This window comes from Lytechinus variegatus, chromosome 3 (genome assembly GCF_018143015.1).
Source record: "Lytechinus variegatus isolate NC3 chromosome 3, Lvar_3.0, whole genome shotgun sequence".
Lineage (NCBI taxonomy): Eukaryota > Metazoa > Echinodermata > Echinoidea > Temnopleuroida > Toxopneustidae > Lytechinus > Lytechinus variegatus.
The window spans coordinates 46,510,453-46,535,777 of record NC_054742.1 but is presented as its reverse complement, the minus strand read 5'-3'; the positions used below and the strand labels follow the sequence as shown (position 1 = coordinate 46,535,777).

Below are 25,325 nucleotides of genomic sequence, written 5' to 3'. Positions count from 1 at the left end.
TATATATATATGTAAAAAAGTACTATGACAGCATCTATATATTTGAATATTTCATGTTCTGATATCCTATTATTTACACAGTGAAATAGTGAAGATCTACGATCATATTTTAAAAGGTCGCCAAAGGTTTTAACTAAAAAAATGTTAACATGTATATATAGTTTTTAAAATATAGAAGCCGAAACAACTATAGGGTCAGTAGGCAGGTCTCAAATTAGTGGCTTCTTTCATCCAAGTATTATTCATGATTAGAGAGGTTTTGCATATCTAATGAGCTTGATGCGGACCGAAACACATTTTTTTTTAAATTCTGTCATTGCTGCTCTAAGTATACATCAAATTTCATGGTAAGTTTTATCATTGCAAAGAAGAATCATTATTTCAGAATGTATTTAAAGATTTTGTAATGTAGGTGAACATTTTGATCTGAAATATGCTACAAAACAATTATTTTCACCTGACAATTTTTTGTTTTTATACTTTACCTTTGTTTGAGTCCATATGATTTTTGATCACGATAAAGCTGAATATGTATGCTTTGAAATTGTATAGGTTTCGGGTCAAGATCACACTTTCATTGGTCAAGTTCATTAAGCGGCTTGAAACAAGAATACTGCACTCTGATTGGTCGAAGAGACCACACACTCAACGGTTCAAGAGCTGGGTTCACGGCAAGGTCACACTCCCCATTTGGTAATCTCAACAAATTACCCGCGCTTGTTGTTTTGAAGCCTTATCCAGCCAATCAGAACTCTAGATTTCATGCTGCTCCAAAATTTTTGAAATCTCGTCTTGACCCGATTAAAAGGTGCCGCATATTAAGATTGACATTGTGAGAAATTTATATTTGATGCACATTTTCAGACCTGAAATTCACTTATTTATCAAAATATTTCATACAAAATGAATGGCCAATATAAAAGAGAAACACTCTGTCCAATTGTGCAGTGATATTTAATTTGACTTGAGGATAAAGTAAGTAAGTTCTTAGAGAAAGAAAATATCATGATTCGCGAGATTTTTCATGGAGGAGGATTCAAACACAATGTATTTGGATGAATCTGTCCTATCTGCTCATTAGCATAGGGCTCTGCAGTCTGACCATGGAGCTAACAGAGAAGGAGAACCATCTTCCAATTCCTCTGTTAATCCTTTGTTATTGCTTCCTTCGGGCGAAGGAACGATATCTAACATCAATCGGCGAGCCGCCAGGCCAAAGTTAGAGCACGCTTACATAACGCGATAAGCCCCCTCGTAAAATCTGAGGTCAGAGATTTTTTGAAGGACCCTGCGAGGCACCGCCGTAAACAACGTTCTCCCACATAACTTCCCCCGAGCTCAGTTTTTTTTTCAAAATTGAAACACGACTTGCTGTTCTTCTAACATCCATATCTCTTCGTACGGATTCCTGATGTACGTCTTTTATGTATGGTTGAACTTCTGAGATGATCCCCTTTGCATACATACCAAATCAGTGTTGTAGTCAAGGCTCAAACCTCCAAGGCTAAGGCCAAGGCCAAGGCTTTAATACCCAAGGCCAAGGCTTCAATAACCAAGGCTGAGGCCAAGGCATGGAAACCCAAGGCCAAGGCCAAGGCCTGAAAACCTCAAGGCCAAGGCCAAGGCCAAGGCATTTCAATTGTACAATATATGGAAAAAAAAGACAACAATGCTTAGGCGGCATACATGACACACAGGACCAAATGTATAAAAGGTGTGAGCGAGCAAAATTTTTACCCTTGTACATTTAAAACGAAAATAATTTTATGATAGATCATGTAGATTTAGACATCAAATTAAAATAAACATATCAGCATATAGTTACATTTGTACAATTCATTATTGTTCTAGGCGATTCACATTGCAATAATTATTATTACCAAGGTGATCTGATCATGGCATGCCCATTCTCAACATGTCTTTCTCCTCTACCTGGGACAGGGGAGGCAGAATGTATTTTTTTTGGGGGGGAGGTCAAAGCCAAAAATGCACTTACAGTATAAGTCAAAATGAGAATTTTGGTGCAGTTCAGCAAAGCTTTTTTAAGTGATTTCTAATTGATAAGACAGATATTTTGATTTAGGCTTTAATTTCCCGCTATAGAAAGCATAGCGAGCAAGTGGTTTTGAAAAAAAAATCAATTTTGAAGTTGTAAAACTCGATTTTGGGTCAATTTAATGGTGCCAATCACTGTTAAAAGGGAATCCTTGCGAGATGTTGTAATAAGAAATGAAATTTAAATATTTTGAGCTGTTTTTGTAATCATGAAATAGGTGTGCATCTTACTAAACAAATTAACGCGAGCACAAAACACAAGCAGAAATTTTTAGTGACCAGAAAAGGAAGCTGTTCTGGACTGCATTTAGTGACTCATAAATAGGATACATAACTCACCAATCAAAAAAATGCGAGCGCAAAGCGCGAGCTCAAAAATTTGTAATATTCCGATCTAAAAACTAGACATTCTAAGCATTTTTTTGTGTAAATTGAATGCGAACCTTACTTAACAATAATTTATGCAAGCACAATCCAAAATTTGTTGATTTTGAAACCTAAAATTTTGCTCTGTATGCCATGCTTGGCCCCTCAAAATTTTTGGCTCATCATGCCATTGATGCCATAGCCCATTTGGAAATGACGAAATTGAAGTTTGTGTTCAAGTTTACCGAATCTTTTCAGAATATCATTAAGACTTAAAACATTCTTGTTGGTCAAAGAAAATAATAGAAGGAAAACCTAATGGAATAGAAATCAACCTTGTTATCATTCTTTAGAGTAAGCTATTTTTAGAGTATGAAAATTGTTGTCAAAATTGTAGTCAGATCTGTCAGAATTATTCCTGTCATAAAATCACTATAATCAGTGGCGTACCGTGGGTCACGGCATTGGGGGGCACCAGCAAAAACTTGGAATTGCCTAGTGAGCGCGCAAAGCGCTCCCAGTTGCCAGGTATTCTGAACTAATATAGATATTTTTATAAGGACAGTGCCAATAAACGGACATGTATCTCACTAGTCAAATAATGCGATCGCGAAGCGCGAGCTTAAAATTTTTGATATTCAAACCTAAAAAGGGACATTACAATCAATCTTTTGTAATCATGATACGTACCTGTCTCGTTAAATAATGCGAGCGCGAAGCGCGAACTGAATTTTTTGTAGATATTGACCCCAAACAGGAAGATTTTAAGGACTATATTTTAGGAATCTTTTATCTATTAAGATTATACACATCTCACCATAGTCATCTAATGGGAGTGCCAATAAGCGCTTGCTGATTTTGTTAGAATTACATCTAAACATGCACATAAAGCACTTGTAATCATGATGCGAGCGTGAAGCGCGAGCTGAAAATTTAGGAAATTCAGACCTGAAGAGGGGCATTTTAAGGCTTGTTTGTAGGAATTCAAGAAGGACTTACATAGTTCACTAACCAAATGATGCGAGCGCGAAGCGCGAGCTGAAAATTTTTGATATTCAGATCAGAAAACAGAAAAAGGAAGATTTTAAGGACTCATTCTAGGAATTGATGGAGAGCAGACATCTTTCACCAATCCACTACTGCGAACGTAAGCACGGACAGGAAATGTTTTATATTAAGACCTTAAAATGGGACAATCACTTACAGTATTCATGAAAAAGAAGCATACTTTTGTACATGTAAAAGAATGACTCGAAGTGCGAGGAAATATATTTGGTAGTTTGGTGTATATTGACTTGAAAACGGGAGGTTTTAGTATAACAGGATTATATATCTCGGTAAACAGACAATGGGAGCACCAGGAACAATGAAGACATATGCCCTGAGCAAATTATGTTTCATTTATATGAAAAAAATGTTTCTTATGTAATGTAACATAACATAATTATAACATTATAATGAAAATTGTCTTCTTTCCCACTACGTTTCTCTTCCTTTCTCCCTCTTTTCCTCCTTTTTTTAGTCAGCCGATGGGGGGGGGGGCACGTGCCCCCATGCCCCCCTGTAGCTACGCCATTGACTATAATCCTAATCGTAATTATTATCATTATTATTGATATTGTCATTATCCTTATTAGTCATGATTACGTCATATTACCAATAAATAATATTAATTTTCATCACTTCTCTTTGTTACATAATTATGTGATGATAATTGCAATTGATGGCACTGCTAGGTACACATACTGCTTCTGCTGCTGCTGACTGGTAGTATTTAGTGTCATTAGATGTACAGAACAATTGAAACATTTATAATTACTTGTATAAAACAAATGAAAAGTACAAAATACAAAATGCCTTGAAAAAGCCTTGAAAATGCCTTGAAAATGCCTTGAAATTTCAAGGCTCAAAATCCTCAAGGCCAAGGCCAAGGCCCTCTCAAGGCCAAGGCCTGAATGTTCAAGGCCAAGGCTTTGAAAAAATAGGCCTTAAGGCGCCTTAAGGCCAAGGCCGAGCATCAAGGCACTACAACACTGTACCAAATACGTTGCAATCTGAATTGACTCAACAAAATTACAAACGGAGGAAGTTGGAGATTGGTAATTTTCAGTATGTCTGTTTTTCTTCCATGGTTAAATCTTTTCCTACCCATACCTGTTTTAGAAATTATAATAAGATGAAAGAGCATATTTTGAGCTAAATTTTCATGCCAAGATCATTTGCAAGAGTACAATAGAATCGATAATATAACGACGAATCTGCGGGGCATTTCTCTGGCGATTGTCGCATCGTGGAGTACCCTCCGGTTCCCCACGCATTCCTATTTGTGTAAGTTGAAAGTGAGTGTAATGAATGACGGGAGCCGTGCTCGCTCAGCTCTTGTCTCTGTATCGTTTTTGGAAAATAGCAGGGGCCGCGGAGCGAACAGATTTAATTTACAAACCAGTAAAAAGGAGAACAAAGTATAAAAATTGTTATTCTACATAATAAAGAAATTAAAAACAACATGTTTGGGACCACAAAGAAGTATACCCAGTTCTATGTCAGGACGATTCATTTTAAGTTACAAAGTCATTTGGAAAAAATTACAAGCGAAGTTTTACAATTTTTAGGACCAAAAATAATCATGATTTAAAATTATTTTAGAGAACAAAATAAAAGATGATTACAATCATTGAATTCATATCTTTAGTTTAATCTAAAGAAAAAAAGGCTTCCAAAATATAAAGTGTCCGGACACCTGACCCCCCCTCATTTCTAAAACATTCTATTTCTGTTCTAGATATATTAAGAAACACCGAATATCATTATGATTTTTGTTAGATTAGGAGATTTTTTGTATGTTTAAGATTGTACTTTTTTCTTTCTTTCTTTCATATCCTTTTTCTGGCATCATTCTATCCTTCCTCTTTGCCCTTTTTTTATTCCATCCTATCTTTCTTTCCTGATCTTCTCTCTCTGTTCATTTTTCTTTCCTTGTTTGTCTTACTCTCCGTCCTATTTTAAATTTCCTTTTTTCCTTCATTTTTTCTTTCCACTTTTCTTTGCTTCCTTCTCCCTTTTCTTTTCATTCTTTCTCGATCCTTCCATTATTTTCTTTTTTTAAATTCTCTCCTTAATTTTTTCCTCCCTCTCTTTCATCCTTTTTTTCATTCTTTATTATATTTTTTCCTTCTAATTTGTGTCCTTTTTTCTTTATTTCCCTCCCTCCCAGGGTGACCAGACTTTCCGTATTTCCCGGGATTGTCCCGTATTTTTCTCCTTTGTCCCGGCGTCCCGACAAACCCTTCCCGGGACGCCTTTTTGTCCCGTATTTAAGAATATTGAACAAAATGTCGTTAATGCATTTAAAAGTGGTGATTTTTTTCATCAAATAACCAACAGATGACGAGCAGAGATAACAATGAAACTAATTTGGAGATGTAATCGGTGGAACAAATTATTTAGTTTTCATAACTAGATCTTGTTGTTTCAGCTTTCGTTTTGAGTCTTGTTGTGTATGATGCCGCTGTTTCATCTAATTTTTAAGTTTGACAATGTTTCACTTTAAAATTTTACTCATTTCTAAATAATGTTAGTCTCAAAATTCTGAAAATATATTAAAAAACACCAAACTTCATTATGATTTTTGTTAGACGACTTGATTTTTTTGTTTGCTTGAAGTTTGAACTTTTTTCCTTTTTCTTTTGTATCATTCTTTGTTCATCCTTATATCCTTCCTGCTTGCCCTTTTTTGTTCCATCTATCTTTATTTCCGATCTTTTTTCCTGAACCTTTCTCTCTCTCTCTGTTCATTTGTCTTTCTTTCCTTCTTTCTGTTACTTTTCTTTATCAAATTTTCATTCCTTATTTCCTGAATTCATTCATTCTTTCTTTCCTTAAACTTTTCTTTGCTTCCTTCTCACTTCCTCTCCCTTTTTTCGTTCTCTCCTTCCATTATTTTCTCTTTTTGTCATTCTCTCATCTCTTCATTCTTTCCTCCCTCTCTTTCCTCCTTTCTTTCATTCTTTATTTTATTTTTCCCTCCAATTCTTTTCCCTTATAATTTTCTTTCCCTTCCTTCCTCCCTTCCTATTTTCTTCTTTCTTTGTTTGTTTCTTTCTTCCAAAGAATGAAGGAAAATATTTCTTTCCTTCATTCTTTCTTTCCTCCCCTTTTTCTTTCTCACTTTCTTTTTTCCTTTCTCTTCTTTATTTTGTCTTCCACACATCTATTCATCTTCCCTTCCTTTCTTTTTTTGTCTTTCTATATTCATTTCAAAGAATGACGGAAACCTTTTTTCTCTCTTTTATTCTTTCTTTCATCCTTCTTTTATTCTAATTTTCTTTAATGTTTTTCTTTTCATTTTCCCCTTCAGTTCATTTTTCCTTTCCTTTTTCCTTTTCTTTTCTTTCTCTCCTTCATTTACCCTCCCTTTCAATTCTTTATATTTTTCACATGTCTAACATTGTGTATCTTTTTTGATCTTTTTTGTTGATTGTCCCGTCTTTCTTTCTTTCAAAGAATAAAGGAAGCATTTTTCTTTTATTCGTTCTTTCTTTCCTCATCCTTTTTCTTGTTTCTTTTATTTCTCTCCCTTATGTTTTCTTTCACACATCTTCCCTTCCTTCTTTTCTTTTTCTTTCCTTCTAAATTCATTTCAAATAATGACGGAAACGTTTTTTCTTTTATTCTATCTTTCATCATTTTATTCTAACATTCCTTTTTTTTCTTTATTTTTTTCCTTCATTTTCCCCTTCATTTTTTTCTTTCTATCCGTTCTCAATTCAACTCTTTTCTTTCGCCTTTTCATTCCCTCCTTCATTCTTTCGTTCACCCCCCCCCCCCCCACCTTCCAATTCTGTACATTTTTCCCCAAGTCGAACACCGTGTACTTTGTGGATCTTTTTTTTTTAAGACCTGGCTCGGTCGATCCGCTCATGCAGCGTACTTTGTCGATTGTTCCGTATTTCTTTTTGTGAAATCTGGTCAGGCCTGCATTCAGCTGGTTCCAAAACCAGATTTTCGTCTTCGAAATCACGACGTTCGAAATCGTGAGCCGCCATGTTTGCATAAAATTCGTGAAGCCGATGTGAAATGCATTATGGGTGAAAACACTACTGCGCAAGCGCAAACCCGAGCTGTTGATCGCGTTGATCAACTCTTTATCTGATTTACGAGCGGCCGCCGTGAGGGACCCTGCTGAGAGGGGATTAGCGGTGCCGCGCATGGGGCAAAGCGTTTGAGAGAGTCAGATCTCCTTCTGTTAATAGCTCTATGGTCTGACTGTATAAATTATTGGATTGCTGTGAAGAATCAGAATTTATCAACGCGAGTTTCATGCATTTTCACTGCTTACCAGCTATATAGGTATTTTGCTTGATAAACACTCTAATTCGTGATTCTAGATAACGGGTTTCATTTCGCTTTCATGTTATATGACTTTTATCCTGTTTAGTCGGAGTTAAGATTAAATGCGTTTGTATGAAGACAATAATTATTATTTTTATTGTTTTTTCAAATAACGAATTTAACATTTTAACTACAATCTTTATTACAGGAAACAACATTTAGAGTATTTCCTGCCAATATTATTTAAACCCAAGCTCAAGAACTTATTTTTGGTCAGGTTTTAATTGTTGCTTATTTGGCACAGCTTTTCATCCGTATCTGCATGAGTTCGCATTTACCCGACATAGCATTTGTGGTTATAAGAGGCAAACAAAAAAAAGAGAAAAAAAACTCACAAAAAATATTGTGTAAGGCTATGGCTTAAACTTGATTTAAGCACTAGATAATTCAAAAGACATTTCTCTTTGCAAACCGTCTAAAATTATTTGAATTCTTGAACTGTAAAACAAGAAAATATTATGACTTTCTACACGCAAACGCATGTAATCACAGCTGCATCCACAAAAGGTGACGTCAGAGTCACGTTGCCGATGAGTGGCATAATGGTATCCATTATCCAACAATAACAAAATTAATAAATAAATGAATAAAGCTAAAAAGAAGGAAACGAAAGCAGAAAAACGTAACATAGTAGAAAATAATTGTTATTTTAATCTATATAAAGAATTGTTTCATTACCAAAAAATACACTTTTGACTAATCGACTTTTTATTTTTTAAAATGAGACTTTCCCTATCCACTGTTAATAAACTTCTACATTGTTGTAAACATGCTTTGTATAAATCATGTTTACAACAATCTAGCAGTTAATTTTATGATTTATGAATGTTCATTTTATTAATTTATATGGATTTAGCTCATATTTGAAACTTAAAACCTCATTAGAAACCAGTGTTATGCATAGTGATCACATTTGTTTTTATGTTTATCGTTTTCAAGATTGTTGGTAACTTTTACGTAACGGCGACGGGACTTCGCTACACTCCGACTCCTAACAGAACAATTTTATGGCCAGGGGGAGCCACGTCCCCTCCGCTGGATAGCCCCTTCTGTGGATTTTTCAATGAGAACCCCGAATGTCAAGATAAAGGTATGTATAGCGTCATTGAGTCGTGATTGTTTGTTGAAGTAACATTAATCTCTTCACTCGGCACAAATAACCTAAAACTGAAGAAAAGTGTACAACTTAAAATTTCACTCGTGTTTCGACATCAAACTTTACAGTGCTCCTTTTCTTCTTTGATTGTGTAGAAATAGAAATCTTTTACACCTTTCGAAACTCTACTCGATAATTTGCGACGACTGATGTAGTCACTGTTCGATATAACCGTAGTGTCAATTATCTACCAGGTGACACAGTTTTGACCAAACTAATATCGGTTTGGATTCATTTAATGAAAGGTGAATTGCTTAATGGTTGCAGCTAACTGTCTTGTAATTTTCAAAGAAGCATCTCCAAACGAGCGCACAAGCACGACAAGGTAGAAAGAAAGGCATTCCAAATTTTGAAATGGCTATTTGAAGAGCGCACTTGCAAAAAGGGTTAGGTCCATTTTTCATCAAATTTGATTTTTATGTCTCAATGCATAGATTTCTAGTACCTCTATATGATGATACCAAAGAAAAGTTGAAATTCCCATTAAAAAGTGAACTAAAATGGCAAAGAAAAATATAACCTTTTTTTCAAAAGAGTTCAGGTCCATTTCAGTTTGGTTGCTGAAGGGGTTAGGTCCACACATATTTTTTTTTGGAAAAGAATATTATCTTAGGAAATATGGAGACAAGGGGAATTCTTTTATATCCAATTTTATGTTCTCGTGGTAGGGTATCATTAAAATTAAGTTTCGCATAATAATATTGCGATATTGGAGAATTAAAAATATGATTTTCTTGGAGTGGACCTTACCCCTTCTGCAACAAAACTCTTCTGAAGAACTCATTTGTCAAAAGGGGTTAGGTCCACAAATATAACTTAAACATATATAAAAAGAAAAAATTGAAGACGGGTAGATTTCTTTTTTACCCAATTTTATGTTCATATGATAGGGTAGTACATCATGACAATTTAGTTTCTCATAAGAAAATTGCAATAAGTGAGAATAAAAACATGTTTTTTCTCGGAATGGTCCAAAGTGGACCTAACCCCTTTTGCAACTAAACTCTTCATTTTTTATTATCAATTTAAGGAGAATGAGGTCTTTACGATGTAATAGTGAATCAAGTTACGATGTGTCTCTCAGACTCACATTTTTCTTTGTAAAATCGAAATTTCCTTTAAATGCTTATATCTTACCCGAAGCTGTCACGCTGAAAGCTGATATAACTCTTTCGCAGAGAATTTCAATTCAATCTTTATGCAACCAAATTTGTTTCTTAGAGGCACTGCCTTATGAAGCGTTTATTTGTATATTGTCATAATTATATAATATATTTCTATTGTTCATTTTTTATAAAAAGTTGGAAAATTCTCAGTGTTTCTTTTTAATTTCAACACGAAACCGATGAATGTTTTTAATCCATTTACCTGCATAATAATCTGGATAGCTGTTTTTATCTGTACATTGTCATAATTATATGATACATTTTTATTGTTCATTTAAAAAAAAGTGGAAAATCTCAGTGTTTCTTATTTTTTTAATCTCAACACAAAACCAATGAATAAGGAATTTTTGTGGGGGGGGGGTTCATTAGCACTGAAAACCGAATTCAAGTTACAATAATTATTTGAGCTGAGACTTAAAAATCTTGGGTCATTTTGATCAAAGGCTTATTTATACACTTTGGGAAAAATTAATTGATCGATAAAGTAAAAGGTTGTTTGCGGCAGGCTCTTCATGTTGTGTTTGTGTGTGTGTGTTTTTTGTGTTGTTGTTTTTTTGCCATACGCCTGTTAAATGTCTGAAAATGCCACAAACAAATGCAACATAATAGACCAGTTCGTAGTTACTTCATGGACAATTTTGGTCAAATGACCTTTCATTTCTTTGATTAAGATAGGCAGATTTCAAAGCAATATATTACGTAAGCTTGCCTTACATAGCAGGATGAAGAAATTGAATAGACCAGGTGACTAGAATAGCACACCAATGAACACTTTATCAAGGTAATTTTGTTGCTACTTTGAATGCATATCATAGCATGTTGCACAATGTACTTGGCAAACTGTGAAATACCAGTCGTTCGTGGACGCATTGTTGGTTTTTGTGGATGTAAATGAAAACCACAATTCAAAAGAATATATGAATAATCAAGACATAAAGTTGGTGCTTATCTCATTAGATTTTAAACCACCATGTCACTTTAGTACAAATGACCTTCCTCTGATCATGCGTAGAATCTTTTGATCATGCGCAGAACGGAACTACGAACTGGCTTATACACAGGGTCACATATCTACAGCAACCTCAACCTTCATTTACATTTGTTATGTATTTTTTATTAATTGATTACCACCTGAATGTCCCTGATAAAAACTAAAGATTTTTTAAACATTGCCTCTTAATTGACCAAAGTAGTCATAGTCACAAAGGTTAGTCCACATCGGTTACACTTCGTAATTCCGAAGGTTCTTTATTCCGAAGGTTCGTAATTCCGAAACATGTAAATTGCCTATACCTCGATGTTCGTTAATCCGAAAACGAATTGGGTTCATTAATCCGAACATTTGGGGCGTAATTCCGGAGGTTCGTTAATCCGAAAAGGAAATGAGAGTCGTAATTCCGAAGGTTCGTTAGTCCGAAAACGAAATGAGGTTCGTCATTCCGAAGGTTTGTTAATCCGAAAACGAAATGAGGTTCGTAATTCCGATCGTTCTTTAGTCCGAAAACGTTTTCGGATAAGCGAACCTTCGGAACAACGAACCTATTTCGTTTTCGGATCAACGAACCTTATTTCGTTTTCGGATTGTCGAACCTTCGGAACAACGAACCTAATTTTGCGTTCGGATTAACGAACCTTCGGAATAACGAAGCTTCAAAATTACGAATGTATACGGTCCACATTATGCTCAAAGTGGGCGGGTTTCTACTAAATAAAATATTGCGATTTTCAGGATTCGGTAAATTTGGTTCAATTTGGTGATTTGCTCAACGCCTCCGGGGTGATAGAGTCCAGCTTTGCTGTGGTAACAATGAAAAAAGAAACGGTTTATAGGTTGATTAAAGAAGGCATGTCATCATTTACTCAACTCTCACAGATACAAAATTGTCACGAGCAATTGTGAGTTTCTGTGGTGAGTTCACCTTCCATTACAATATAGATAAATCAGATTATACACTGTTAATCTAATACTAGTGAAGTCTCCTTGTAGTTTTCCTTGACAACTCAATGGATGAAACTAAGCAGCGTGGTCATTTTGGCATTTGGGAGATTTGTTCTGCAGAGGACATTTTTTTTAATATCTCCCTTGAAGATAGTTGTCCCTGGGTTTGTTGTTTATGGTGTTTGTTTGTGGTGTTGTTTGAGAAATACGGAAATAGAGATTTAAGAAGTTCCAATATGAAACCCAATGGGTCAGATGAATGAAAAGTAGCAATTGCTTTTGCTAGGCGTTTGCTTTGCTTTTGATTCCGTGTGCATAGCAAAGAGCGAGCAAATGCTTTTACTTGTAAGTTCAAGTAATCACTAACTGACTGCTAGCATTTCCTTGACGATTAAGCTATTGCTAAAATGCGTATGCATGAAGCGAACATTTCGCTTGTGCGTTTAAAGGCCTCCTCACACCTAACCGAATCGCCTGAAATATGCCTTCCGATGGCTGGCGAAAGGCACTTTTTTTTATCGTTTTTTAATGGTAACTGATAGTGAATCATATTTACCCTTCGTGTTTGGGTTCGTACATTTTCTGAACTAACAGCCGCGATTATTCAAAGTCACGCGGAAATTTTGAACATGTTTAAATTTTCCCGACGAATTGAAACATCGTTGGTCATCTGTTTAAATTCGCATCTCTTATTTAGTCTGCGGTAATCGTTCGTTTTATCGTTCGTGTGTTTTTGTCGCGCATAGTCCCTCATCGCACTTTTGCCAAAGTGGACCGATCTCGAAAGAACCCGTAACGAAGCAACACGATGACACTACGAACAAGATTGCCTGATCTATTCCCTCGTCTTCGTTCTAATCGTACGCCATATCAAACCATTGGTCATTGTTCCTTCGTCTTATCGGGTTATATCAACCCTTCGCTCGCCTTCGGCAGCAATTTTCTCAATGAGGTGAACCGAAAAATCGATATCCTTTGCATGTAATATTTATCCTTCACTTACCATTCGTTGATAAAATTTGACAATAGTTACTGATCGCATGATTTGACGGAAATTTCCGTTGAATTCGTGTGCATTTCGTTCATTTTCCAACAAGCTTCGGTTTTTTCAAGCTCCGTCAGAGCAGCTAGAGCTTTTGCTTGATCATTTTTTATTCAATCATGTTTTCGCCCCTGAGAGAGAATCCAAAAGTCTAGTGTAGCCTACATGTTTATGTTTTCATCTTAATAAGTGCAAAGCAAATGCCAAATACATAAATCTATCAAACAGAAACAAGTCATTTGACACTAGTTACACTAGAGGCGGAATGAGTCGGAATGAAAATTTTTGGCAACATTGCTGGATATTCGAAGTGCATTCTAGAAATTCTGACTGCATTCTGAGTGCATTCCAAATATCCGAGTCCATTCTTGTGTCCGGCCCGAATGTTTTGCTCATACTCAAAACTTTCGAGGTGCATTCGAACTGGAAAAATGTCGAACGGCATTCAAAGTGCAGTCCAACAGCACTCTGTACTGCATTCCAAATATTCTTACTTTTCAACAACATTTGAAACATTCGAGAATCGAATCGCATAAAAGTACGGCTAGCTGTTGCTGCAACGTCAGTCAGCACTGAGGAGCATTGGCGGCGGAAGCCCAAAAGTTTAGGACGGTCTATCTGAAATCTTGGAATGGATACAAGAAAAAAAAATGACAAGCAAAAAAAAAAAATGGTTATCAACCAAAATTTTAGGGAGGACCACAAAATTTTTAGGGGGGTATCCACCTGAATTTAGGGGGGGGGGACACAGGAAACAAAATTGGCTAAGAAAACAAAAAAGGTTATCAAGAAAAGAATTAGGGGGGACAGGTCCCCCCCCCCCCCCGCTTCCGCCGCCCATGATGAGGAGTCATTGAGGAATATTGAGGTCATCGAACGGCATTTTTACAAATTTAGATCAATTCGAAATTCCTTTCCGAACGTGGCTCGAATTTTGAAAATTTTTCGTTCCGGCTGGTTCTGCTTGATTCCTGCTGATTCCGAATAAGTGTGACGGGGCAGAGGAAAAGCTCATATAGGAAAGAAGTGATAATTTGCACTGCCACAACTTTGCGCTCGAGTCCTGCTTTTTACTGTGAGTCGTGTTCGCATCAGCGTGACGCCGCTATTGTTCAAACCGCTTGCAATTGCTTTCTGAAGGCAATGAAAGGGCTCGAGAATTTATACCAAAGGTTTTGCAAAATGAAGCAATTTTCAATTCAATTCTTTAGTCCATTCTTATTGCTGAAGCATGATCTTTCATTTTGCTTGTGCTTGAAGCAATTGCTTTAAAAAGACATACCTAAATTATTTAGCTGACTCTGAATGATATTTGATCGAATTAATTGAAATGTTAACCTAGTTCAGAGGGAGGGAAGTATTGTTTATTGACATGATGGATGTCGATCCGTTTTCTAATCTTATTTTTGTCCCAAAATATGCTGTATGCCACTGGCGGATCCAGGGGGGGGGGGGGGGAGCACAATAAGCCAGTTCGTAGTTCCTTTCTGCGCATGATTAAAAGATTCTACGCATGATCAGAAGAAGGTCATTTGTACTAAAGTGACATGGTGCTTTAAAATCTAATGAGATAAGCTCCAACTTTGATGTCTTGTCGTTTTCATTTACATCCACAAAAAAACAACAATGCTTCCAGGAACGACTGGTATTCACAGTTTGCAAAGTACATTGTGCAACATGCTAAGATATGCATTTAAAATAGGAATGCAACAAATGCCTTCATTAAGTGTTCATTTGTGTGCTATTCTAGTCACCTGGTCTATTCAATTTCTTCATCCTGCTATGTAAGGCAAGCTTACGTAATATCTTGCTTTGAAATCTGCCTATGATGATGAAAGAAATGAAAGGCCATTTGACCAAAATTGTCCATGAAGTAACTACGAACTGGTCTATTAAAATTTGTAATACAAAAATGCCGTTGAAACAAGTGTCTCCCCTCCCCCCTTTAAAGTGAAGACTTTTTGTCCACTTTCTGTGTGGACGAAATGTCCTTATTTTTTGTTGAAAACCTTTTTTTTTTGCCTCTAAATTTTTTTCTTGGACGAAATTTCCTTATTTTTTTTCTTGAAAACCTTTTTTTTTTAATAGTCTAATTTTTCTTCTGGAAAATTTGCCCCCCCCCCTTTTGGAAAATCCTGGATCCGCCTCTGCTGCATGCTATATAAAAGACAAATTTGATGTATTCGACGGCTAAGGTTGCCAAATACGTTCCAAAATCACGTTGAATTATATCACCTTTTTGTCCCTCCCTTCATGTGACAAGATTGGGCGAGGAAAATAAATATATAAAATATATAAAAATTCATATTTTAAAAATACGTATTGCACATTATATTTAAAATGTTATCTCTTGATCATTTCATTTTTTTAATTTCCTTTCCAACATGTATGCATACCACACTGTTGGAAAATAAGAAGAAAATCCTATAATTATAAACATGAGCAAGCGGATCAAACGAGCAAGAGAAAAAATTTCTTGTTCGTGCTAGATGTGTTGCATAAAAATATGGTATATGCATACTGTTAAAAAAACGTCATGTATATTCGATTCATTTGATTACGAGTTCTGCTTGCTTTCATGGTTTCGTCAACATTCTGATGAAGACAGGACAATGAGCAAGAGGCAAATAAATACTCTTCCCCATTATTCAAAACTGAGAATGTATACTGGTCAGCTTCATGCCTTAGAAAGGTTTCAAAGCTTTATTGAGGTCGAACCCTTAGATTCATGGACAATTGAGGTTATAGGTTTACAAATCAACTGCAACCAAATTTCTTGTACAACCCCCGTAGAAATATCTCCTATCAATTATTTACCTTCTAAATGCACACGAGGTCGATGCAACAAAATAGACTTCATGCTAATGGTGAATTAACCTTGAGATGAAATGACCATCCACCCTCGGCATAAATCCTGAATCCTGTATTACTACCCACTCAATATCATGGTCAAGGCTTTATCAGTCGCTTTTTCTATCTCACAAAATGCAATAAAATACACGAAATTTTATTCATGTGAGGCAAATTGTACCATGTATGCTTTAATAGAGTAGCGGGCTTTTATTTATTCATCCTCGAGGCCTGTCTCGATTTATTCATCCATTCAATAATCCAACACCTGTCGGGATGTTATCTTGAAGATTATTACGTCAGCAAACCTCAGCCAAGAAAAAAACGAATAACAAATTACAATCATGATGACGATTTGACACCTAACCTCGACGTATTCATAAATGAATGTAATGGGACTCTTATGATTGGTAGTATTGAATTTAGACTGGTGCTCCCATATCTCCCATATTCTTCATTTTAGCGCAAAGCCATTTGTGAGTTTCAATGTCAATTTTGGCTTCGGCATGTATTAATATTTGAATTGGTGGTGACATTGATGGAAAAGGCTTTAGGCCAACTATCAATAATATATCTACTTCATATTTTGAAATTATTTTTTTTACAAAAGTATTACAACATGTATACAATGTAAGTCACTTGTTCCTCGTTTCTTCTGAATTAATCATTTCTTCCCGAACATATAGCTTTGCATTTTAGAAAGATTTAGGTGTGATACCCTGTCTGATCAAAATATGTTAAACCATTAATTGTAAAATGCACCCCTCCCCCATTTGCATTTTATTCTAAATGAAAATGTAATAAAAACAATAATCATGCGATAAAGAATCAACTATTATTCAGCACACTCGTTTCACATCAGTTGAAGATAGCAAAGTAGGAATGACTTCCAAAGCTGCGTGTGCCTGTTTGTGCGTGTGGGTGTGTGTGTGTTGTGTATACACACATACATCCACCCCACCCCCAACAAGTACTCACACCTGCACACACACACACAAACACACACACCCTCACCCTTTTCCGCGGAAGAACCTCACACACATACACAGGCCTACGGTTGTGGCTGAAAGTGTACATACATCACATCAGTACATACATCAGTGAAATTTGTTCGCTTGCCAAACATCGTAAAATTTATGAGATATATATCTTCAGAAATAAATAATCACACGATGTAGAACTAATCTAACAATTACATCTATCGCACTCTGTTCACATCAGGTTAAGATAGCATAGGGATAAAATGTCTAAACTTGTTTTCTTTCGTGGGTGTGTACTTGTGTATACACATAAACGCGTTTGCACACACACACCAAACGAGTTCACTTACATGTATTTTGTGTAAAATAAAATATGCCATATAATATATGTATTCATTATACAGTGCGTCCCACAAAAAGATGGCATTTATGAATTTGGCAACAAGCAGATTCGTATTCAGCACCCTAAGAATAGGGGGACAGGCACGAAAAATAAGATTCTACAGATTTTTTTTAAACCTTACTATTTGCCGCCTACTTTAATACCTCTTCAAGCAGATTCGAAATTTAAAGAAATTATTATTCGTAACTGTTTGAGAGGTGCAGATCCAGGGAAGGAGAATATGCCTCCTTTAGAAATTGATCCACAGTGTGACGCACTCAACCCATGTGAGATAAATGAGTACTGGTAGGAAGGAAATCCAAAAAAAAAAAAATCTGTCAGCACCGGAATCGGAATCCTAGCCAGGGTAAATTACATTAGAGTGCCTTTAGCACATAACAAGGTGGACATGTGCGATATAAAAAAAAACTTTATTTGATTATTACACTATCATTATATCAATGTAATTATTATGGAGGATCATATATTTTATTACTGACTTACCTTTTCGAGATTTTTTTTTTCGACGGTAAATAGCCTGCGAAAGAGGAGGTGACCTGCACCTCTTCGGGATTTTTTTTTTTCTGTTGCATGTCAGAAGCAACACCTTTTTGATAAATCTTTGAACCGCTGATAGGTGGTAAATGACGGACTTTTTTTCAGAGTAATAAGGTGTTTGCTAATGAACTGAATGAGTGTTCCAGAAGCTATAGTCCCACTTCATTATGTTCACACTATGACGAAGTACGCAAGTGTTTATCAAACTTTGCCATAAACTAAATGAATAAAGATTGATAGATGTTCTGTTACCATGACTATCATTTGAAAATGGGCTCAATAGTTCTAGATTTTATTCCAAAACGACTTCCCGTCCCTAATCTGAGCTGAGAAATAACATGCAATGATGATGACTAACAATCGCCATTCTTCTCTGATTTTTATCTACCCATTCAAATATCCAACAGGTATCTCATCGTTGGTTATAGCAGGAATCACAGGCCTTTCTGTCGTTCTAGTCGGGACTCTCATAATCTTCCTTGTCTACAGGTACCTTGTTTTACACAATTTTTCCTTTATTACAGCTCTAATGTTTGCGAGGAAGAAGTTCATATTTTTCCATTTCTAAACAAGTCTCTCTTAGGAAAAGTGGTTATTAAATCTGTGAAATCAAGAAAGATAACGGAAGTAAAATGCATAACTCTCATAGCTGTGCTGGATTACTTTTTCTTCGAATACCCTAGCTTTCAGTGAGGGGGGTATCATGAAAAGATGGCAGAGAAATTAAAGTTAGGGTGGGTATTAAGTGAGGCTACGCTCTTCTTACAATACTTTGATGTAACCATTATGAACCTTTAAAATCTTTCACCTTTTATTATGCCTTGCACGTATATATATATACTTCCGAATATCTTAGAAATTACAAATATCTATTCATATATTGATTTTTTTTAACTCGGCCCTAAAAATAGTAAATTTAAGGAAAGACTTTCTTTCATTATGATTTTAGCCATATGACAGAACTTTCTCTAAAAGTACTACAATAATTCAACGCATCATTGCGGCAGTAATCGTAAATTCGTTCAAGCATACCTGTTCATCTGTAGGAGTATCATTCATTTTTAATGTATTAATTACTAATCACGGGTAGGCTATTATGCTAATTACGACTGTCGACCTCAATATCAACCCCGTGCATATAATATTTCCGCATTGGCATTGGCGCGGCTCTGTTATGAAGTACCGGTTTGCTAACATATTCGGACAACAGCTGACATTTTTCTTTAATCCGTGAAATGAATATCAGGTTTCTAGAAAATTAATAATGCAGGGGGCGCGGAGCTGAGGAGAGGGGATCTGGGTTCATCCCCCTTTTTACTGATTTTCACGTGAATATAAACGCGACATGACAAACTAATTTTTTTTTCCATTCCCCCTACAAACTTCCAAAAATGCTCCTCTTCCTGAAATCAGTATGAAATGAATGAATAGCTCATATTTGGTATTTTGTTTATAATTAATGGAAAAATTCTCTCAGAAAAAAAAATAAAAAGGACTGACTTCGTTTTCCTAAGGTCTTCATTATGGTAATGTAAATTATTTCTTACATACATCTTTAATACACGTAGGCATGTGAACAAAAATAGATACACCTGAAGAAAAAAATGTAGAAAAGGATCATCGGCTTTCTCATTGTACATTCCTTGGATGCTCGAGCACCTGAGCAGGGTCGCAGTGCTAAGGTAACCGGGGTAGTTGTCATGCTATGTGAATTTTACATTTTATTATTATCATTATTATCATTCCTATTATTATTATTCCAATTATCATTATTTTTATTATTTTTATTATTATTATCATTCTTAGTATTATGATGGTTATAAACGTTCAGTTTTGACACCGAACAAATTAATAACATTCCAAGCCTTTATTATTTTCCATCTGATTTTTTCAGATCTATGTTTAAGTTTTCTACTTTTTCATTCTTCTCTATTTGTGCGACTTGTGTTGGTAAGTGACCGGAGTACCCCTTTAAAACGTTGAATTTCATAACTATTATAACGAATCGGTCTTCTTTCCTTCTTTCTTTCTTTCTTTCTTTCTTTCTTTTTTTTTGCTTTCTTTCTTTTGACAGGAAGATAAAGCTGGACACTGAGATTCTTAGGATGTCATGGAAAATATCCTGGTCTGATTTGATTTTTCCGGAGCAAACCAAGTCGGGAAATTCAAGATTTTCAGGCTCATTTGTAAATATCTTTTTTTAATTCCTAGTTTAGCATGTATATTTTTTCATGTATATTTAGCTTTGTAAATTAAAAAAGGCTCTTGCAAGGGTTAGTGAAGAATGAAAATATTTTTATAGGATGATTATTTCATACATAAAGGAAAATATGGGCATTAGTGTACTCAACCAACCGATATTTGGATCAGGGCTGCGTCACGGTATTTTTATTGGTTGGGGTAGGGGGAAAGAAGGATTAAAATTAATGTGACACATCACTATTCCTCAATAAAATGAACAAGGGTTACTTTTTAGTGAAGAGTTCATTGCTTGTAAGTTACCTATCGGGCGTAAAGTCGTGTATAAATGAGAAACATTTTTTTAACACCATGCACAATTGTGTGGGTGGTAACATTTAGCAAACCAAATTAATTAAATGTCGTGGAGAGAATTAAGGTAATAGTTCCAGGTCTGCATGAAGTAAAATTACATCTCTATTGCAATTCTCGTGACAGTTTACACCATTTTGACAAAAACATTGATCAATAGTTCTTTATGGTTACATGAGAATATTTATGATCACGTTTTCATCTTTAAAAGGGCAATTGCAATCATGAACCAATCTCATTTCATTCCATTGCCATATTAATCTAACCCACATTAGTTTACAGCCTAATAACGTTTTTATTCCGTTTTTATATCCATCTGAGTAAAACAGCCAATATCCAACCAATTGCCACCTCATATATTGAATTAAATATATTTATTTCATGAGCATTGTTAGTTACAAGCTATAGGGGTTTCATTGCCGTTGTATTACGAAAATTAATGCGCATCCTGGCCATGAAATTGTTCTAAGTGCCTTTAGTTTATCCTTAATAATGTTCGATATTGTCAAAGCTTTCATTGAAACTTTGTATAAATCAACTACCAGTGGATAATTCTTTAAATACTTCTCTTTGTCCTGTTCAAAGCAGATTATCTTTGGGAAATGTATAGGCATGTACACAACCACTCTTTTCTAGATTTCAAAACGCATTACTATACTTCAGAGAATTTAAGTCTAGACATTCATTTATATAAACATCGATAACAATATTTCGCTTTCCTCGTCATTAGGTGGGTGTCAGTATACTAGATTGATACGCTTTGAAACGACATTTTGAAGAGCATTATTATGCAGCTCTTTTAATATGAATATCTGCCAGTCCATCTTTCATCTGTCAATCAATAATTTTGATAAATATAATAACACACAGCTCAAATGTCGGCATTTATTCGTGATAAGGATTTTTTGTGTGTAGAACGAGGGGGGGTTTAGAGATGTTATTCTTCAACATTTCTCCAGCAAAGTGCAAAAGAAGTTTCTGTTATAAAATATTCTATTAGAGTAGGTATCATTGATACGCAAGCAGTACGCACCTTCATACACCCAGCATCCATGCACACACCCCCACACACTCACACGCCAATATGGCCATTTGTGTATGCGCACAGTCTGTTCCATCCTTTTGCAAAATATATCAGCATTTTACTTCGAAAATCATTAACGAGCGTGTAGCATCATCAATTTTGCAATAGCTATATTGATAGTGATAATAGATGAAATAAAGATGAAATTTATCAAACCATAATTGTAATTGCAACAGTAAATGCAGTAATAGTGAATGTAATATAATCTTTCTTCTTTTTCCCCCTGTATATATCTTAGGTTAGCGCACTGAGTGAGAGAGGTAACATTGTGAATAATCCCAAACAAGTGTTTGCTACTATTGCACACTACAAGGTAATTCATTGTGATCGGCTGTTAAGTATTTTTTTTTTAACTCTAAAATTCGCTCCTCAATAATGGTGGTCGATGGCCCTTTAAATAAATGAAATTGTTCTAAAATGAGAAATGTTTTAAGTAAAAATAATTTTTGAAGCCAACTAGCGAGATACTAATAATTTCTTCAAACTCGGTTAACAAATAACGAAGTTTTAAGTACTGCATTCATTTAAACCAGTTGTAGCATATGCACGTTATGCCATGACTAAAATTACGGTGTCGTATGAAAAAAAAACACAGTATGAATCTAGCTGTTATCTATTGTAATTGTGATATGAGCTTCGGGGATTAATTTCAGGCCCGAGTTGTTCCAACTCAAATCGTAATGATTATTGAAAATTCGCCATTTATTTCCGTATATTTAAGACAAAAAACAATATATTGGTTGAGTAAGCCAATATTACGATGGATATATCACATAAGTCTGAAAAAATGGCTAAGTAAACAGTTGTTACTGACTTGCTCAACGTATGAATCCTGTATTTGTCGAAATGAATCGATTTGGGAAGAGGGTTTTTAAAAAACACATTAGCTAGAAATCAATTTTATATAATTCTTTTTTTTTAAGAAAAGGAAACCGTCCTTTCGCTTAATGGGTAATAACATAAAAGCGGGGTATTTGTGTTTCTGGAAGCTCGAAATAATCTTGTATGGACTTATTCTAGCTAATAAATCATTAAAAAAGTAAGTTGATATACTATATACCATTTTTGAATTGGCAATATTGTTATTTTTCTCATTGCAAATTCTTTCCAATGATCTTGTACAATGATTTCATCGTATTGCCTATTTTACGATTTTAATGATAAGCTTACTTTCCTACTAATATTTTATCACTTAAAAAAGAAATAAAAACAATAAGCATATACATAAAAAAAGAAACTGCACGCTTTCTTGTGATACTTTAAGTCTTGTGATTATTGGAGCTCTGCATGAAAAACAATTGAATTTGCCTACAAAATGAGCTCACATAACTTTTCATTAAGCAATTAACAACAACAGTTACAGAAATCGTGATATTTTTTTCTGTAGCCCTGTACCAACCTTTCATATACGCATTTAGTGTTTTTCCAGTATTTTCCACAATAATTTCATCTATTCTAAACGAAATTGTAAATTGTATATAATCATAATAACATATTACTGGATGATCCTACCATACTACTTACTACTTTCTTTTGCATGAGAATAATGCACGTGAACAACCGTGAAGGTGATCCTATTGTATTGGCGTAGACTATGATTAATTGATTCAGATCATGAGGATCCTTTTGCTAATTGTGATTGAAGAAATATATGAATGGACATGGATTATGATCTAATTTTACTCGGTAATTATCTAGGATCTGCAACAGAAAATTGAGTCGTTTTAAATGAGAAGTGGAAAATGGTCTACATCCATGACTTCCATATCTAATTTTAGTGTCTACATGATCGTCATTGTGTTGTATTACTGTGAAAGAGTAATATAGGTTACTATCAAAATGATCCTTCTGGATGTGGCGTCTTAAATCGCTTACTACTATCCAGACTTCATTTATCAGAACGAAATAAATTGGGTTGATTTTGTGAACGGCTTTTGATACGTATACGGTGCTCTATAATTTTACACATGCATTTTGAGTTTGATTCCGAAAGTCAATTACGAGTTGCTCCAGTTCTTTTCAAAGTACCTAGATGGATTTGTAGAATTGGATTGTGATCGTTAATACCTTTCCTCATTCCTATCATATGTTTGATTCAGATCGTGGCACAATGTAAGATAAACCATTACATGGAATACATCTAATTTTAAAATCTTTGGTCAAGTAAAGAAGAATTGTCAATTGGGCTACATCCGCTTAGTCTACTTTCCGTCCCATCCTATATGGTCTAACCCTAATTCATCTGCAATCAGTTCGTCTAATAATCTTACTACCTTTTAGCCCATCTACCATTTTGTCTTTATTTCCGGTTAGACTTTACCGATTCGTATAATATCCAATTTGCCTAACACCACAGAATCGATATATTCATATAATTTTTGTTATCAAAATTTTCATTTCGAAAATTTAAAAAAATGAAAGAAGAAAATTGGAAATTAGAACAACTGGGTATCAGAATAAGATGGGATTAGACTAAGTGCATATTAGTCCTAGTGAGGTGTGGTCAGATCACACGCTTGCTATATAGCGAATTAATTGTAGACCAAATGCTGGGTGTAGCCTTTGCAGTGGTAGACTATCTGAGAAGACCTTCTGCTCGAAGACCGAAGTCGGGGCCGAAGTACAATGTATTCAAACCAAATGTTTTTTAATAACCATATTACACATTCTAACCATATGAATATGGAGAGAGGGTGTGAACAGACAAAGAGAGAAAAGGGGAGACAGACTGGGAGGGGGGGGGGCAAATTAAGTGATAGTGCGGTTATTGTAATAATTTCGAAGTTTTCTTCAGCAAAATATTCATCCATATGCAGCCCAGGAAATTTGAGGAATTACAAAGTGAAATGAATTCCTTTTAAATTCAGAGCGCGCAACAGATGACGTAATATACATGTACATGATGTATAACCATGTTTATCATCATCGTTGCAGAGAACTTTAAAGACTTCTGATGAAGACAAGAAATGCGAATGTTTTACATGCATATTTTGATTCACCGGTATCACATTTTAATGAAATACATTAGGGTAATGGGTTGTTATCTTGATTAATCACCTTGTCAGTTTATTCCCTAAATCAATGTTATTCTTCAATCACTCTTTTTTTGCAGGGCCGATTAGTGATGGTTAAACGAATAGAGAAAACGAAGGTTGATCTAACACGAGCCGAACTGAAGGACTTCAATAACGTAAGTCACACGATTGTATCATACATGTAGATTATTGTGTTAGAACATGAAAGCACTACTTAACTAAAAATCCGTTAGTGGCTTGTTACAAGCTGAAGGAAAAGGACACATGAATGACTCTTTTTAAATCACTAGATGCACGGCAGCTTCAGATCCCAATCAAAGGACATTTTGGAATGGGAACAAAGAGAGAAAACCCATATTCTAATGCCCCTCAGTTTTTTTTAAACAAGTAATTAATGAATTTCAGTTATTCTTCCAACCCATTTAGACTATGTGGTTGCCCGTGAGTTCTTGAGTATATCCACTGTCCAAAATCTGGAACATAAAAAACATCACTATAAACATGATCGTGTTGGGTATATAGATGCATATTGTGGATGCTTTGGTCTGTGTTAACTTTACAACATGTGATTAAAAGCTATTTCTTTTGTCCAAATCATGATCAATAAGTCCATTAATGATAAAGGCTAAGAATTTCTGCCAATCCAAGTGTATCATCATTATTAATCTTTAAATTTATATTTTTCCTAACCTTCATTTTATTCTCATATTCATTTGAATGTCATTCTAAAAATGTTTTTCAAATAATATTACAGCTGAGATTATGGCACGT

General features: G+C 35.1%; 1 protein-coding gene across 1 annotated transcript in view; it reads left to right on the top strand.

The window, feature by feature from the left end:
* The window catches only part of LOC121411180 (atrial natriuretic peptide receptor 1-like), a 69,001-nt gene that overhangs the window by 23,142 nt on the left and 20,534 nt on the right, over positions 1 to 25,325 (top strand). The window contains exons 6-10 of the mRNA XM_041603745.1: positions 8,752 to 8,902; positions 18,293 to 18,374; positions 19,960 to 20,071; positions 21,758 to 21,832; positions 24,632 to 24,709. Coding sequence (XP_041459679.1) covers positions 8,752 to 8,902; positions 18,293 to 18,374; positions 19,960 to 20,071; positions 21,758 to 21,832; positions 24,632 to 24,709 — 498 coding nt within the window. The remainder of the gene's footprint in view (positions 1 to 8,751; positions 8,903 to 18,292; positions 18,375 to 19,959; positions 20,072 to 21,757; positions 21,833 to 24,631; positions 24,710 to 25,325) is intronic.